The 16,839-nt window shown below is 34.8% G+C and overlaps 1 protein-coding gene across 1 annotated transcript; it reads right to left on the reverse strand.

Annotated features, from left to right (window-relative positions):
• Window positions 1-8,485: 8,485 nt before the first annotated feature.
• On the reverse strand, window positions 8,486-15,841 carry LOC113081464 (pannexin-3-like). Its single transcript, XM_026253526.1, has 6 exons — window positions 15,421-15,841; window positions 13,526-13,717; window positions 11,635-11,777; window positions 10,634-10,848; window positions 9,740-10,473; window positions 8,486-8,890 (listed from the first exon to the last, which is right to left on the reverse strand). The coding sequence occupies exons 2-6, from the start codon at window positions 13,707-13,709 to the stop codon at window positions 8,832-8,834; spliced, it is 1,335 nt and encodes a 444-aa protein (XP_026109311.1). The 5' UTR covers window positions 13,710-13,717; window positions 15,421-15,841; the 3' UTR covers window positions 8,486-8,831.
• Window positions 15,842-16,839: the final 998 nt, after the last annotated feature.

Consider the following 16,839-nt stretch of genomic DNA (forward strand, 5'->3'; position numbering starts at 1 on the left):
AAAAACAAGATTCACAACGCATCTTCTTACAAAGATTGACAGATAGACTTGTCATGTAAATTCCATAACTACATGTAATCTGCAATATAGCTTTATATATTACATTGACACTGACTGGAATGGCTGAGACAAACTGATTAGATGAATAAAAAGGAAGAAAAACACTGTAAGGTTTATTAAGAAGTGCAAATGAAATGGTCTGCCTATGCACATATGCTCCTCTACAAGTGTGATCCTGACTTCCGAAACCCAACACTTACATATCTTATTTACTTTGTTTTTTTTTTAGAAATGAATTGAATGTGTTAACCTGAATGTGTAAATTGGGATATTTTAAATCTTATATAGAGAGATATTCCATATCCAGTACATCTGTATGTTTTTCTATTTTACAGGTTTATAAAATAAAATCACTCCTGTTGTGAATCACGGTCATGACAGGCCCCACAATTTCATTTTAATACTGACACAATAGTAAAAAAAAAAAAAGCTGCCTTGTGACTCTGACATCATTTATGAATAATCTGAATTGTCATACAATAACTGACCCAGCCTTGCAGTTTCCTCTCTTTTTTCCCTGTTTTCCTAGTATGGATCTCAGGTCCTCATCTAGAACGTCTGCACACTTGTTACCAAGGAGACTGCACACCCACATCCTATTGTATTTTTGGGAGCAATTAACGTACCAAAGACTTGTTATCCTGTTTCTTTTTTTTTCTTTCCTCTCTCGTCTTTTTTTTCTACATTATTTTATGTATTAAACTGTGGGAGCAAAAGTCTCAAACAATGAAAATTAAATGAGACACAATTCTTTATCTACAAATTAAATAATCTATACATGTTTTCCCACTGTCTATGCCAAAAAAAAGCATGACGTCTTTAGCAAAGACACCTTAATTTGAGCAACTGCTCTGTCTGGTGGTTATTTTAAGTACTACAAGTGAAGATCAGCCTGTTAGGCTATTTAAAGAGTGAGATGATCTATTGTTTTAGTAAGGTGGACAGAGTTTATCTATCTTTATTCTTTATCTGCATTAAATCAAGAAAACACACTCTAAGATATCCACACACAGCTCCACAGGCACCAGAAGTATATGCCAAGCCTTATCTAACATGAGTGTGACACGTTTGACCTGCTTGACTGCGTCTGGCCGGCCTGGATTACTGCTTCCAGCAAAAACTCAAATTTATATTTATGAATGCGTGTAGATAGTCAGTAAACAGTTTAAGGCCATAATAATGGAATCCTTTAAATGCATTCACTTCTTCTTGATATACTGAATTTCATGACATTATCCGAAACCATTTCCGACTCTCGAGAAGAAGAGAAAAAAAAAATCTATCTTTTTGGCCTCATTTAAAATGCCACTTCAGGGAACTATTATTATCAAAGGACATCAAAGCATGACATGCAGGTGCTTCTCTGCACTTGCTGTGGTCGACTGGCCAACACTTTAGAAGCGGAACTGCTTCAAGGGCTGCTTCATGCTGGTATTGTAGATTCAATCCTTAAAGGGTTAGTTCACCTAAACATGTCATGTTACTCATCCTGATGTTGTTCCAAACGTATATGCTGTGGTCACACTTTATTTTAAGGTCCAATTCTCACTATTAACAACCATTGACTATGACTTTTGACTCAATAAACTCCTAATTTGTTGCTTATTAATAGTTAGTAAGGTAGTTGTTAAGTTTAGGTATTTGGTAGGATTAGTAATGTAGAATACTGTCTAATAATATTAATTAAAATAAGTACTAATAAAACACGTTAATAAGCATGCAAATAAGAAACTATAGTTAATTCTGAGAACTTGTCCCTATACTAAAGTATTATGTGTTTATTTTTTGTAGAACATAAAATTAACCTTTATTTTTAATTATTTATATATATGTGTGTGTATATTTATATACACACACACACAATTAGTTGAAAGTAACCATGTAACCAAAACATAAAAGTTGTCTGTTTTACTTGTGCAGTATATTGCAAGTCTTCAAGTCACAAAACATTGTTAATACTACATTTGAAGCTGTTACAAATCATTAAAGTCAAAAGTCATTAATTGTTTCATTCGGTCATTAAATGTATGCATTTTATTTTATTGATATATTTATTAAGAAAGGTCACATTAAAATTATATAAAGACAATTTACATTACTCATTACAAAATATTTCTATTTCAAATAAATGCTTATCTTTTGACCTTTTCCACTCATAAAATAATCATAAAATATTAGACCGCACCAAAGTTATCATTAATATTAATGAGAAATGTTTCTTGAGCAGCAAATCAGCATATTAGAATGAAAAGACCATCAGACACTAAAGACGGCTGCTAAAAATCTTTTTCACCATCAAAGGAGTAAATTACATGTAAACTAAATCAATTTTGTGTTAACATAGAAAACGGCTATTTTAAAATTTTAATAATTTCACAATATTATGTTTTTAGTATTTTCATGGTCATATAAATGCAGCCATGGTGAACTTCAGTGATGTCTTTCAAAACATTCAAAACATCTTACTTTTGAAAGGTAGTGTATTTTAACAGAAATGTTCTTTTCTGTTACACAGGACAGTATTATTTGATCCTTATTATTATTATTATAAGCAACTAGAATAAGAACAATCTTGTTTTGTACGAAATAAAATATGTCATGACTGCATTTTAACCCTGAAAACCTTCTAGACAAAAAGAGGACATGATTTAAATTCAGTGTAATTTCAGAATTAGTGCTTTGGTGATGACAGCTGTTCACCACTTGTTGGTTTCTCCCCAGCTGTACAGCGCAAGGCTTTGCAGACGTGTTTTGTAAATCACAAGTGTACACCTCTAAGCCCTGAGCAGCTGCTTTCTTCCAGGTGTCAGCGGGACACAACAACAACATAAATATTCGATATATATATATATATATATATATATTATATATATATATATATTTATATTTACGCTCATAAGTACACGTCGCTGTAGTGTTACTCATCGCTGACAGATAACATCTAAAAACTTGCTAAAGTCTAACATCAGTGGCACGCTATACTTGGCTCAATGAATTTTGCAACAATGTTCTGTGTGTTCATATTGTTTCATTAAACAGTTAACTGGAAACAGTTTGTAAAGCATTTATTCATCTTAGTTAATGTAACTTTAAAAAAAAGGGTACTTTAGATATAAATTTAAATTAACAAAGATTAGCCCATGATGTACCAGAGCTATTAAAGTTAAACAAAACTAAAATTGAAACAAAAACTAAAACCATAACCAAACTTAAATAAAACATTAAATAAAATGCTAAGTCAAATACACTTTATAAAATACAGAAAAGCTTTTTATTTCAGCATTTCTTATTTTAATTTAGTTTACTTGATGTACAAATTACTAAAATTGGAAAAGAAAATTCAAAATATTATTTGAAATAGTAATAAAACTAAATTATAGTAGAAATAAAGATACTTGAGTGTATTATCTTCCAGAATATCAGGTGTGTTTTTTTTTTATTTATTACTCACATTAAATATCAAATATATTTTGGTTTAATAAATAAATATTTGAATAGTTTAATAAATATCATTCAATATATACTTAATTACTTTACGCTCCATAAAAATATCCACATTTTAATAAAAATAAAATAAAAACAATTCAAATTTAAAACGTTCATTATAGAAATCAATTTTTTTTTATTATTATTATTATTATTATTATTATTATTATTATTAATTAGTATATCTGGACACCAAAAATGAGCATCATATCATTAACTCTAAACCTGGATGGTACACTGACACCTTATTATTTTGTAGATAGAATATGGTCTGTTGGGATCCGATTATGCATTTTCAGCGGTTCTCAGTGATTACCAGTTATGACATTGGACCCAACCTTGCTCCTTCCTCTAGCTCTCAAACATAAGTCATGTGAGCAGGTGTTCCTCTTCCCTGCCTATTATCAGCCTCCACGCAGATGTGAAGCCGCTGGGAATAAACAGGGAATATCTTCACTTCGTACACCACTCTAAGCAGCCTGTCATTCACCTTTATTTCTGCTTTGTTGAATGACTGCAAGGTCAGCTTCTCCCCCCATACAGGTTGACATTACACCGCTCAGATAACACGCATTCTCTGCGCTGTCACAGCTCAGAGGCAGGAATTACAAAGTTAATGCGCTCAGACTAAAAAAACTGCACTGTGTTTGAATCAAACTGGCATTTCCTTTTAAGCTTTGACGAGGCCATCTGAACAGCGATGCCTGAAAAGATACTTTGTACTTATAGAGTGTTTTCTTTAATCTGTGCAACCTTAAAGCAGCAGTTCCTTAAAAACGAGGTCTGAGATATCGATCTTGTCATCAGCTCATGCGGAGACCCAATAATGTACATTGTGCCACGGTCTAGATACTTTTCACCTTCTATTTCAGCTGTGGCGAGCAGCTTTTAACAACAGTAATCAAGGTTTCCCAGGCAGCAGCAGAGCATGACAGAGGTCCTTGCTTATTGTTTTCCTCTCTGCTTCTTTTTCCCCCCAGCTCTCCTCTCTCAACAAGATTAGAGATCCATTACTGAATCATGTTGGGCCTAAGCAAACAGTCCCGCTTTGTCCCACTCATCCCACTTGGCACATTCAGCATCCATCATCACACCAGTTCACTTCCCTTGATATCGGTACAAAAAGCCCACATCCGTCTTAATTGGACATTAGCTGAAAATCACTGAAAATCAACCTTTGCTTCAGTACGACAACAACAGATAAGAAAGGTAACAAACAAGTTGACGAGAGGAATAATTGGCTGTCGTTTTCCATCCCACCGTTTGTTCTCACCAAGCTCTCTAGACAGGAGGAAAAAACACAGGAACTAATGTCAGTAGACCACAAATGCAAAGAGCGAGAAAGATGGGAATCTGAAAGCAGCATCAGGGCTTATAGGGAACTTATATATGATTATATTCTATTTTAATGGAAGTTTTAATATGCTTCTAATCATTCATCATTAAGTGCAAGCATTACATTTCTGCACCACCAAACACATCTGAAAATCGAAGGCTGAATCCAAAATCACACCCTATACCCATTCACTATTTCCTACATTACTCAAGTTCAAAACTTTTTTAGCATGTTTAAAAAACAGCCACACAACTTACCAAAGTGCTACAAAGGTTCAAGAAAATCTGAAGATAAACTAAATTAAACCATTAGGCAGGCTACATGGGTCAAGCTTACATCATCTGACTCTCAGCTGATCACATCTACCTATAAAAAAATGACATCCATCACGGCATTCCTATATAAGCTCTATTCAGTTTTATTCAGCATTTTTTTTTTTTTTTTTTTTTTGCTTTTTCAGGAGCAAATAACCCCCTCGATCCCCATCTCCTCTTTTCGCCAAAGTCAGGACTTCGCTTTCTGGTATTCCTTGTTGAATCAGACTCCTTTTATCTTGAATAATGTTGTTTCACTTAACTATTAATAAGTACATTAATGATATCTGCTTTGTTCACCATTTTCAACAATTCAACAGTAAGCCAACAGTAAGAATCCAACAACAGAATTCAACAGTAAGCCAAAATAGGTTTGTTCAACTTGTGGTAAATTTAGTATGGTGATGTTTGAACTAGCATATTCTTTCATGCTACTATGAGGAAAATTAAGAATGCAAAAAAACATCTATGAGCACAAACTGAACTGCAACTAAATTAAAAAAAATGTATCTCAGTTATTTCCCTGTCATACCCTGGAAGTCACCCAACATTCATGGGTTAAGTTTACTGATACAATCCAATGGAAACCACCAGTATTGCTCAATGGATAGGCCCTCTTTTACATTCTACATTAGGACATCCAGTATTGAAGTAACTCAGCATATTAATAAGTATATTGATTGCTTTTATGACCATGCATAATATTTTAAGTAAGATAATATCATATTGAGTAAATAGCATAATATAAAGTAAAATAACACAATAATACTTATACATGTTATGTTAATTGTTTATTATAGATAGCACGTAGCCCTATAATGAGCCATTCAAGCAGACGCGACAAATCTGGCTGTGTATTTGCATCTTGTGTCAAGAGCCCTGCGTTTTAAAGACTTTGTATCAAATGAAAACGGTTGGAACTTTTAAAAATTCTGCCTTACCTTAAAGCCGACGATGATTTGCGGTTCGCGCGTGCAGGCCTTCGCTGGTCTTTAACAAACAAACTTACTCTAACACTAGACACATGAAGCTCCTAGCGGGTCAAAACTAGAATTTCGACTAGAATCGGTTCTCATTAATTAGAACAGAGTATAGACCCTACAATTTAAACAAAAATACAAATAGGCCTAGCACAGACTAAACAAAAAATGCCAGTGTGTACAACAACCATTGACGTAATTAGTTAGTCACGTGGCCCTTACCAAGCCTGGCATAACATCTAATAAATTAATTCAGATAATAAAATTATTAGGGTAAATTCAGGTTATTCAGTCATCTCAGTGGTGTCCCAGTTTATTTACCTGAATTTACCCAAACGTCCTTTAAAACTGCATTTATTTATCCAACACTTTTTGTCTTTGAATGCTAATAGACCTACAGGCATGTTCTAAAATACGATTTATTAAGTTCTGTCGAGCTGAAGTAAATTTAATATATATAACTAAATCCTGCCCTCATGTGGACATAGTCTGTAATTTTATTTTTTTAATTTCTTTTTAAGTTGTCGCTTAAAATCCCATTTAGAACGGACCAAATACATTATATCAACACAAGGTCTGAGGAATCAAGGTATTTTATGCTTTCCAGTCCTATCTGTTTCATATTCAAGAGTGGGCCACATATCTGTAGCATAAAGACCAAAGGCCTAATAACTTTCCAATTAGCGTTTCTGGTTTTGCCCTTTCAGTCTTCTCTTCTCTAGAGCTGATTTACTAGTTGCTGTTCTGGTCTCACCTCTGAGAAGACCATTATAAAATCCTCTGGGCAGATCTCTGCTTCAGTACTCCATCAAACTAATTGAGTTTCTCCTGGCTTTTAGCAGGCTCATTAACTCAACTCTGATCACAGGGCAAACCGGTGTGTGTCACCAAAGATGGTATTAATGTTGTTTTACTCAAGCGACCCCTTCCCTCCATCGGTGTTACAGTAAATAACACCACCTCAAATTGTTATCCTTGTATATGACGCTGCAAGAAGGTGTTTCAGTGTAGATCTTTGAAGAGTGTGGCTCTTGTTTAAGCTACTGAATGTAAGGCGAATATGCACAGCTGTGACCCCCTTTCATGCCTGATTTGAAATTGTTTATTAGATTCAAACCACTAGCATCTAATTTACACTTGCTCAATAAGATCCAGACTGTTTTGCCCATTGCCCTCCTCGGGTTCTGTCTGTGGCCATACTGTGAGAGTAAAGTGTCTTTGAGATCAAACATTGGTGCTGAGCAAATGGATCTCACGCAGAGAGGGCAGCAGATGGACTGGGCATGGAAACAAGTTAGCATCTCTCCAAACAGACTTTCAATGAGCCATGGCAAAAACAGGAAGAGGCCGATGATAGTAAATGATGTAAGGGACACTGGGCTTTTACTCCACTGAATACTTACGGCTATTTTTGAAAGTTAATGTCTGTTCCTTAAAGTGTGATAACTTGCCGCAGCCTGATAGGCAAGTGTGTTACCTGTAGTGAAAAATATGATACTGGAATTTATTTTGGAAGAAAGAATTCACTCAATTGATCCAAAATATTTCACGTTTTGTGACAGGAATGTCTTGCAAACTTATTGTCTTTTAGATGGATGTACTGTATTTTCAGTTTAGCGTTCCCAATACGTCAAACCCACATTTTTAGAGCTTGGATGTGTGAACCTTTAAGCATATACAGTAAAGCTTCACATTGAAGAAGGGGGAAAGTAACATCTTTAAAACATAAGATAAGGAGCCATGGTCTACTGAAAGTTCTCATGGGAATAGAAACTTGAGAAAGTCTGGCAATTATGGGACAAGTTATTTCTCATAGGAGACAGTGATATTTCTCTCTAAGGTATGGGAGAAGAGTGCACAAGTCATGCTATAGAAATAAAAACGGGAAATATGCTCCGTTTATGTTTAGGTCTGATATTCAATTTAATGAAAAATATTTTATATGGAAAATGTCTCTTATGCTCACTATTTATTTGGTCAAAGTTACAGTGAAACTTAATATTGTTATTACAATTTAAAATAACTATTTTATATTGTAATATGTTTTGATATGTAATGTATTCCTGTGATGGCAAAGGTGAATTTTCAGCAGCCATTACTGCAGTCACATGATCTTTATATGCCGATTTGGTGCCCAAGAAATGATTATATACAAAAACGAATACCTTCTATTATTATCAGTGCTTTTTTGGAAAGCACGATATTCTTCTGGATTCTTTGAAAAATTATTTTTCTTCTGACTTCGAGTTTTTGAACAGTAACGTGGAAATGAACAAACAAAGCACAAATACAAAAACATTTTATTTCACTATACTTACAAAAGAGAACAAAAGGTCAAGTAAAGCATCCAGTTTTCAAAGAGGCATGGAATCCACAAACATCAGATAATAAGAATGAAAAGAATAAATAAAGATATAAAAATGCTCAAGTTTAAGAAGGCTAACTATTGGAGGCTTTTCAAATTGTCATGTTCTTATTCCTGAGGTGCTTTCTGTAAAAAAAAATCCAGATTTGTTTGATTCTGGACTATAATAGAGGAGTTTGAGCTATTGGATGTTCTCGTCTGTCTTCATCTTTATTTCATCTCAGAGGTTTAGCTGTTCTACGGGGCCCTCTAGAGTCTGACAGTGCTGCTTCAGTCCATTGGCTGGTGCTTTAGGCAAAACAACATGTTGTAGTCTCCTTCAACTCATGGTACCCCTGGTGGTTATGCTCTGTAAAGAGACAGAGAGTGCTGTTAGGGGCATATATTTTGGGTGGAAACCTGATGTTAAGTGTGAAAAATAAAGTGCACAATGCAGCTGTGAAGAATTATGAAGAATTATTATTTTTTTAAAGCCTCCATTAGAGCAGATACAATTGTTTCATATGTGACCCTGGACCACAAAACTTAAGTTGTTGGGGTGTATTTGTAGCAATAGCCAAAAATACATTGTGCATTGTATACATTTTCATCAGAATATTAATCATTAGGATATTAAGTAAAAATCATGTTCCATAAAGATATTGTACTGTAAATGTCCTACTGTAAATATATAAAAACTTAATTTTTGATTGATAATATGCATTGCTAAGAACTTTATTTGGACTTGGTGATTTAAAGGTGATTTTCTCAATATTTAGTTTTTTTGCATCCTCAGATTCCAGATTTTCAAATAGTTGTATCTCGGCCAAATACTAACAAACCATATATCAATGGAAAGCTTGTTTATTTTATATATTATTTCAAGTTTCAGGTGATGATCGAAAAATTTACCCTTATGACTGGTTTTGTGGTCCAGGGTCACATATGTACATTTTTTATAATATATATTAGATATGTGTGTTGAGAAGCAGACTCATATTTAATCATATTTACTCATATTTGCTATATATGGCTCATTTTTTTGCATATGATCTCTTTTGCATATGTTTTTACACATTCAGTCAGGCCACAAATGATTTCCAACACCATATATCATAAATTTAAGTCACTTTGATGATTTTCTGAACATCCCATATGACAACCACAAAAACACCAATGAGCAAGATACGTTTAAGTATATAGATGAGAGTGACTGTACCGAGCGTCATGTCTTGTTCCACAAGAGGGCGCTGCTCTGGACAGTTCACTGCGTTTCCTCTGGCTGCTCCCAGCACAGTCATGATGTCTACTAGATTTAGTTTGCCCTCCTCTCTGGCCTCTCTAATCTCCTCCTCGAGCTCCTCTGCGGCCTCCGCAGCCTCCTCGGCCTGCTCGCCCATCAGCACACCCTTAGCACCCTTCAGTCGAGGAGGTGCGAGGGAGCAAACAGCCCTCAGGCGGCTATACGATCGCAGCTGTGCTACGTTGGCACGCAGGAAGAGAAGCAGCACGTTGAGATCATTAAGCGGGCAGCCCAGTTTCTGACCGCTCATGAGCCCCAATCCGGGCAGCACCTCGTAAAGGGAGAGGAAGGTTGTGTCCCAACAGAACAAACGCAGCAGGCTAAAGAGAACAATAGGAGCTAGCAGAACATAGACGGCACCGTTAGCTACGCTAATGACCTGGAACACAAGTAGGCCAGTCATTTTACACTGAACTAGCTCAGGCACCCAGGGCTGTTCACGGAGGAGGCCGCTGCGCACAAAGCAGCTGAATTCATCTTGTAGAAAGGCGGAGAGGTGGAAGTAGATCAGGTAGAGGCACGAGGCGGACATGAAGGTCAGGAGCAGGAAGCCTCGCAGGAAGAGCATGCTGACCAGGAAGTAGGAGCCATGCTTGCACTGCATGTATCTCTCCAGCAGGGGGTACTCAAAGTAACGCTTGCGCTTGGCTCTAAAAAGAGAAAGAGAAAAGGAGTTCATTTTTAATATCTGAAAAAAAAAAAAAAAAAAAAAAAAAAATATATATATATATATATATATATATATATATATATATATATATATATATATATTTGAAAATAAGATGTACAAATTTTCAGATTTGCAGATACCTCTCAAGCTCAGCCTGAAACTGCAGTGGGCTTTCTGAGTGCTGTTTTAGGTCCAGGATGCTTTGAGCTAGGCGGACAGAGCGGTTGTAAGACTTGTCCAGCTCGTCAATGATGAAGAACAGGTCAGAGGTCAGGCTGGGCACAGCCAGATAGCGCCAGATCAGACCTGGCAGGTACATCATCATGGCCATGACCAATAAGGAGTATGGAAACATCTGCACAAGCAAAACCATAACCAGTTCTATCATTAGAAAAGCATTTAATGTAGATTTTACCATTGAGTTACCAAGTATTTATTTATATGAATTAGCTTGTTAAACATTACTTAGAATATTTGTATTAATATATGTATTTTTCATTTATTTAGAATATTATATATATATATATATATATATATATATATATATATATATATATATATATATATATATATATATATTAAATTGCATGTTAATTTTTATATTTTACTCAGTTATTTATTTATACTATTAATATTTATTTACTAATTCAGTAATAATAATATATATTATGTATTCATTTATTTACTACATAAATATTTATACATTTACTTATAATTTGTATTATACTACATTGTTTATCTATGATAAACAATGATAACATTTTTATTTGCTTTTGAAATAATATATTTAGTAATAATATAATATATAATATAACTTATTAGAAGTATCAATCTCTCAAATTTGTCTCAAATGTATTAAATAATTAAAATGGACACAAATTAGATAATTGCTGTAAAAGTCAAATTCAGGTTATATTTAAACTTGTGACTCTAGACTGCGGACTACAATAGATTTAGCTTCAGATATCTTCTAAAACTCCATGTAAAATCACATTTATTTATTTTTTTTCTTGAAAATCAAGAGGAGAGAAAAAAAACAATGCTTCCAATTGCTTTTTATTTTATGACGTTAAAAAATAATTATATATATATATATATATATATAAAATTTGTGATGCATTTTCTGAATGTTTTTACTCACTTTATGTACCCAGAGTGAACGTTCCTCTAAGTTCCCATCTGTGTCAAACTCATGGTGCATGAGAGAGTCCCAGCAGTACGTATCCACATATGCTGCCTGCTTTACTGTGAAGTTGTTGGGTGGAAAGCAGCTAATCTGTGGGCCTGGGAGGAAAAACAGAGAAAATGAACATGCTGAGACAAAATCACAGTATTCTAGCATCACTTGATGCTGTATAAGTGGAGAATCTGGGTGGCATGTCTATAATAGCACTAGATCTTTTCCAGGGATACAGATGGTGAAACCACCAAGGCAGGCAGGAAACACCCTTCTGTGGAGAGTTTTGTTGCCTGGGCGAGAGGGTGTGACCCAGCTGCCGAGAGGAGCCCAAGCCCTACTTTATATGAACCACTTAAACATCTGTGTCACCCTCCAAACCTACGGTCAGCCTCCAATTTACTGACTGAACATAACATGCCCCAACCCATGGCTATTATGGATAACTGAGCTCCACCGAACATCTGCAAATTACATGATACCAAACCAGGAGAGATATTCATAGACATCTGAGCTTCCTATAAGCTTCCATCTTAATCTATTTATGCCAGTAAATATACAGTGGGCTCTATCTATAAATATACAGATATATCTATCTATCTGCATGTTATACATATACAGCTAAATTATACAGTATATATATATATATATATATATATATATATATATATATATATAAACATGTATAATTATTATTATTATTATTATTACATATTATATCATATTAAATGAATACATTAACTATTAATACATTTACATTACATTTAGTAGACACTTTTATCCAAAGCAACTTACAGTGCACTTAGGATATACATTTTTTACTAGTATGTGGGTTCCCTGGGAATTGAACCCATGACCTTTTGCGCTGCTAATGCAATGCTCTACCACTGAGTAAATATAAAATCTAAATGATATCTAAATATATACATTTGTGACACTGGTCATGTAATCATGTGAACTACACTGGTAGTAATGTCTTTTGGATCATACTCAAGTCTTGCTAGATAACAAGATCATCAGGTTTTCATAAGGTTGATAATACAAAAAATTTGTATAAAAAAAAAGAAGAAAAAAAAAGAAGGTTCACTAGTGGACTTTTTGATCCTAATGTATTTATTCTTTTTTTGTTGTTGTAGTTTTTTTTTTGGCACAAACTGCATTAGCATGTGATTTTCCTTCCACTGTAAAGTTTGTGTTGATGTATCCTATCAATAACCTGAGTGTTGTCAGACCACTATCAGAAGCAGGGAGAATCAGTCTGCTTGCCTCGCACGTCTCACGTTAATTAGCATATCTTCTCGTTAGTCTGGAATAGAGAGCTGGGAAAGAGCAGACTGACTGTAATTACAGACCCTTGTCATCTCTACACGTCTCTCTTAATCATCCTCATGCCAATTAACATCTGTGTGAGCTGATTGCAGACCAGCTCCAGAGGAACTGATTGCAACCTCAAAGTCAACTGCCTACACAAAACAGACAGTTCTCTCCAATGCACTGTTGGCAGGAAAGCTTAAGTTAGTGCCATTTATAGCCAGCAACTGGCACCCATACCAGTCACTAAAGATTTCTCCCCTGAAAGCGACCCCAGTTGGTTTGAGATGTCCTATAAACTGCTAATAATCATTAGCAGATGCTTAATTCTCATATTGCACCACGGCTTTCCTTCTTAAGCAGTGCAGATAGCGTCATCACATCAGATGAACACTAATTACATCCAGCGTTCCATCAGCCCCAGCCCTCAAGCTAATGGTCAGTCAATTAACTCAAGGGTTTGCGAAATTACTGCAGTGCCAGTGCTGCTCTGGTGTCCTGTGATTCTCACACAGACACTCGGGAGAAGAAAAGAGCTGCTAACCGATAGAAATCTCTCTGGCAAAGGCCATGGATACCAGGAGGAGCGGCAGGCCCACAGAAATGAACTTGATGACTTTATCCAATGGCAAATCCAGCTCCAGGTATCGAATGCGATTGTCCCCATTACTGTCCCTCAGCAGGGCATCAGAGAGCATCGCCTGGGCGGCTGTGTTGGCGATGGACATGCTGGCAACTGTGGATGGCAACAGAAAAACCAAAAATATTATTCTGGTTAAAAGTCTCTTGGTTTAACCATCTGTGCATTCATATGGACATTTTTGCATAAAATATGTACATTAACAAAAATATGAATGTATAAGGGACATCTTATCAAATAGCACTTTGATGATATGGTTTAATAGCAAGAGATACAAGCAGACATAAAATGAATGATTAGTCTTACTTACAAGATAAAGTATCAAATTATGCCTTCCATGAAATTATTCCATTAAACAGTAATTATGTCTTCCATTAAATACGTCAGCAGCTGAGTTCGCATTAACCAAACCATTGATGTAGGCCTACTGCCACTTTAATTAACACACAAGTGCTTGATTATTATATATATCACAATACTGTGCTTTTTACACACTGTGTATGAATCAGAATGATCGTCTTTTTAACTCGTTTTAACCTCGGATTAAGAGGGAAATAAATACTTTTGTAATTATTTACCCAGCCGTGAATAGAGAAGGGGCGGGACAAATTCCTAAACATCCAACTTGTACACTGACTGCCTTACAACGATTGAAAAGTACTATTACTGCTTACTACTTTATTATATTTAGTAAAATTCTTAGATACTAGTAGGCTAATACGTTGCCGCTGTTAATATTCCATACCACAGCAAATACAGCGTCTATTATCTTAAAATCACTGTCAATAAAACGTTCTCAAGCGCCACCAGCTGGTCAATTTAAGAAGAGCGGTAGACATTTTTTTTTTAGTTGGCTAAAAACATTTTGGAATGAATGGAATTCATTAACATACACATTTAACAATCAAATTGGACGTTTACAAAGAGTTTGTGAATCCGGAGGACAGTTTTCATGAAGGTCTGGTTTAACGCTTAAATTACTCCGAATTTTCTCATATATTTACGCAAGGTTCATAAATGAGGCTTGTTGTCTCTCAAAAGAAGTCCACTCTGAATCATTGAAACGTTTCGCTTTTTTAAAATGAATCCCAAGCCGTTTCATGTTGAAGACAACATGAAACACGGTCTGAATGAAAATGCAAATTCTTTCTTTGCCACTAGGTGCCGCTTTTGAAACGGTAAAATCATAATGTTGTGCCTACTTATGCTGCGTTCACACCAAATGCAGATTAGCGTCACCCAAAGGAGGGGTTTGGATAGATGAATCGTTTGGGAGTCGTTGAGCAAGTAAGGTAAGAATAAAATGCATATTATAAGACAATGAAAGTGTTTTTTTTTTTTTTTTTTTTTTTTTTTTTTTGACATTGCATGCATGTCAACCTGTTGTTGGGGACTCCCAGAACCAAAATATGAACCGTTAATTATTACTCATTATAGGGGCACTTTAAACCCAAAAATAGCGATGCATGCCGTTGATGTATTTGTCAACAATAGGCAAATAAGAATTAATAAATTAATTCGGATGTTAAAAAAACTAGCGTCCTGTAATCGTCCAATTCAATGCTACTGACGCGGAAAATATAATACTAAGTGCAAAACATACAAATAAAAAAGGTTAACCTGTTGTTTTCAAATGTACGAAACCCGGAATATTCTGGATTCATTTCTAACCCCAGGTTTAAGGCTGTAAAGTATGAAACCTTTTCATTTTAATCTATGGTTTAGAACGATGCAGGATTAGTAGGCCTATATTAAGTGTGAAAAGAAGAAGAAGAAACAACACTTAGCAATTACAGTACCTTATGAACTGCTTGTCCAGAAGAGGAATGGATTGTGGATCAATCCAGCAGTAAACTGGTCCTGAGGCTGGAGAGGAGAGGGATGCTGACGTGGATCTTAAGTACTGGAGGAGGTCTAAGTGAAACGAGAGGCTGTACTGGGCTGGTTTATAGGGTAATTAAAAGAGTTAGAGGACTTTTAAGCCTGCTGGGGCAAAAGCAGAGAGAGGGAGAGGGTGGAGATGAACTGCAGATCTTCTGAATTCCCTAACATGCTCATCAGCTCTGTGGCACCAATCCACTTCAAATGTACCAGTTATGTGGCCTTTCTTGCCTCTGTCATTTCTCACGTTATTTATATTCTCCAGCCCTGAACAGCCCTGCCTGAGAGTGCATGTACTAGAATCCACAAACACTGTTATTTCAGATGCATACAGACCTTCCCAAGTATAGAGCTACTTAGATTGTTAACCCATTCATGTCCAGAAGACATTTATTTGAATGTACTCTGCAGCTTTTAAGCATATCATTTATAGAAACCTATGCAAACATTCAGATAGAGGAGTTTGCAATCTAAGTAAACATCCAGAATTGGCCACATGAATTAAACGCCTACACATGACACCATTTCCAGCGAGCTGTCTGCTCACATGAAGGTGATTTATAACATCTAAAGTCACCCAAAAATATTGTCCACAGATAGAAAAACAGTGGAGACTTTGGCAGTTGCCAGTGGCCTTGAATAGGTTTTTTAAAAAATCCTTGCAGGAAATCATGAGGTTTTCTTTTTATTCACAGCTGGAGCGTGAGGTTATAGTTATTTAGGTTACAAAAATTATGACCAGAGTAACATTGTGGTTTAAATCATTGTACAGGCCTTGGGTCTATAGAGATTGATACTGCAATTGTTGTTGATTCTGGACAACTAAATCTAAAAGTTATAAAAATAAATAAATAACATAAGACAATATTCATGCACTATAAGCTCTAGTTATAGAAGATATATATATATATATATATATATATATATATATATATATATATATATATATATATATATATACATATATATATATATATATATATACACATATATATATATATATACACATATATATATATATATATATATATACAGTATATATACACACACACACACACACACACACACATATATATATATATATATATATATATATATATACATACATATACACACATATATATATATACATATATATATATATATATATATATATATATATATATATATATATATATATATATATATATATCAGCAGTTATTTTTACCATGTTTTTTTATTAGTATTATTATTAATATCTTTAATTATTGGGTTTTATTATTGCTATTTTATTTCATTAGTTTGGTGTTTTACCTTTACCTTTTTGTCATCTAATATTAGTTTTCATGATTTGATT

The sequence above is a fragment of the Carassius auratus genome, unplaced genomic scaffold (assembly GCF_003368295.1).
Source record: "Carassius auratus strain Wakin unplaced genomic scaffold, ASM336829v1 scaf_tig00034436, whole genome shotgun sequence".
Classification (NCBI taxonomy): Eukaryota; Metazoa; Chordata; class Actinopteri; order Cypriniformes; family Cyprinidae; genus Carassius; species Carassius auratus.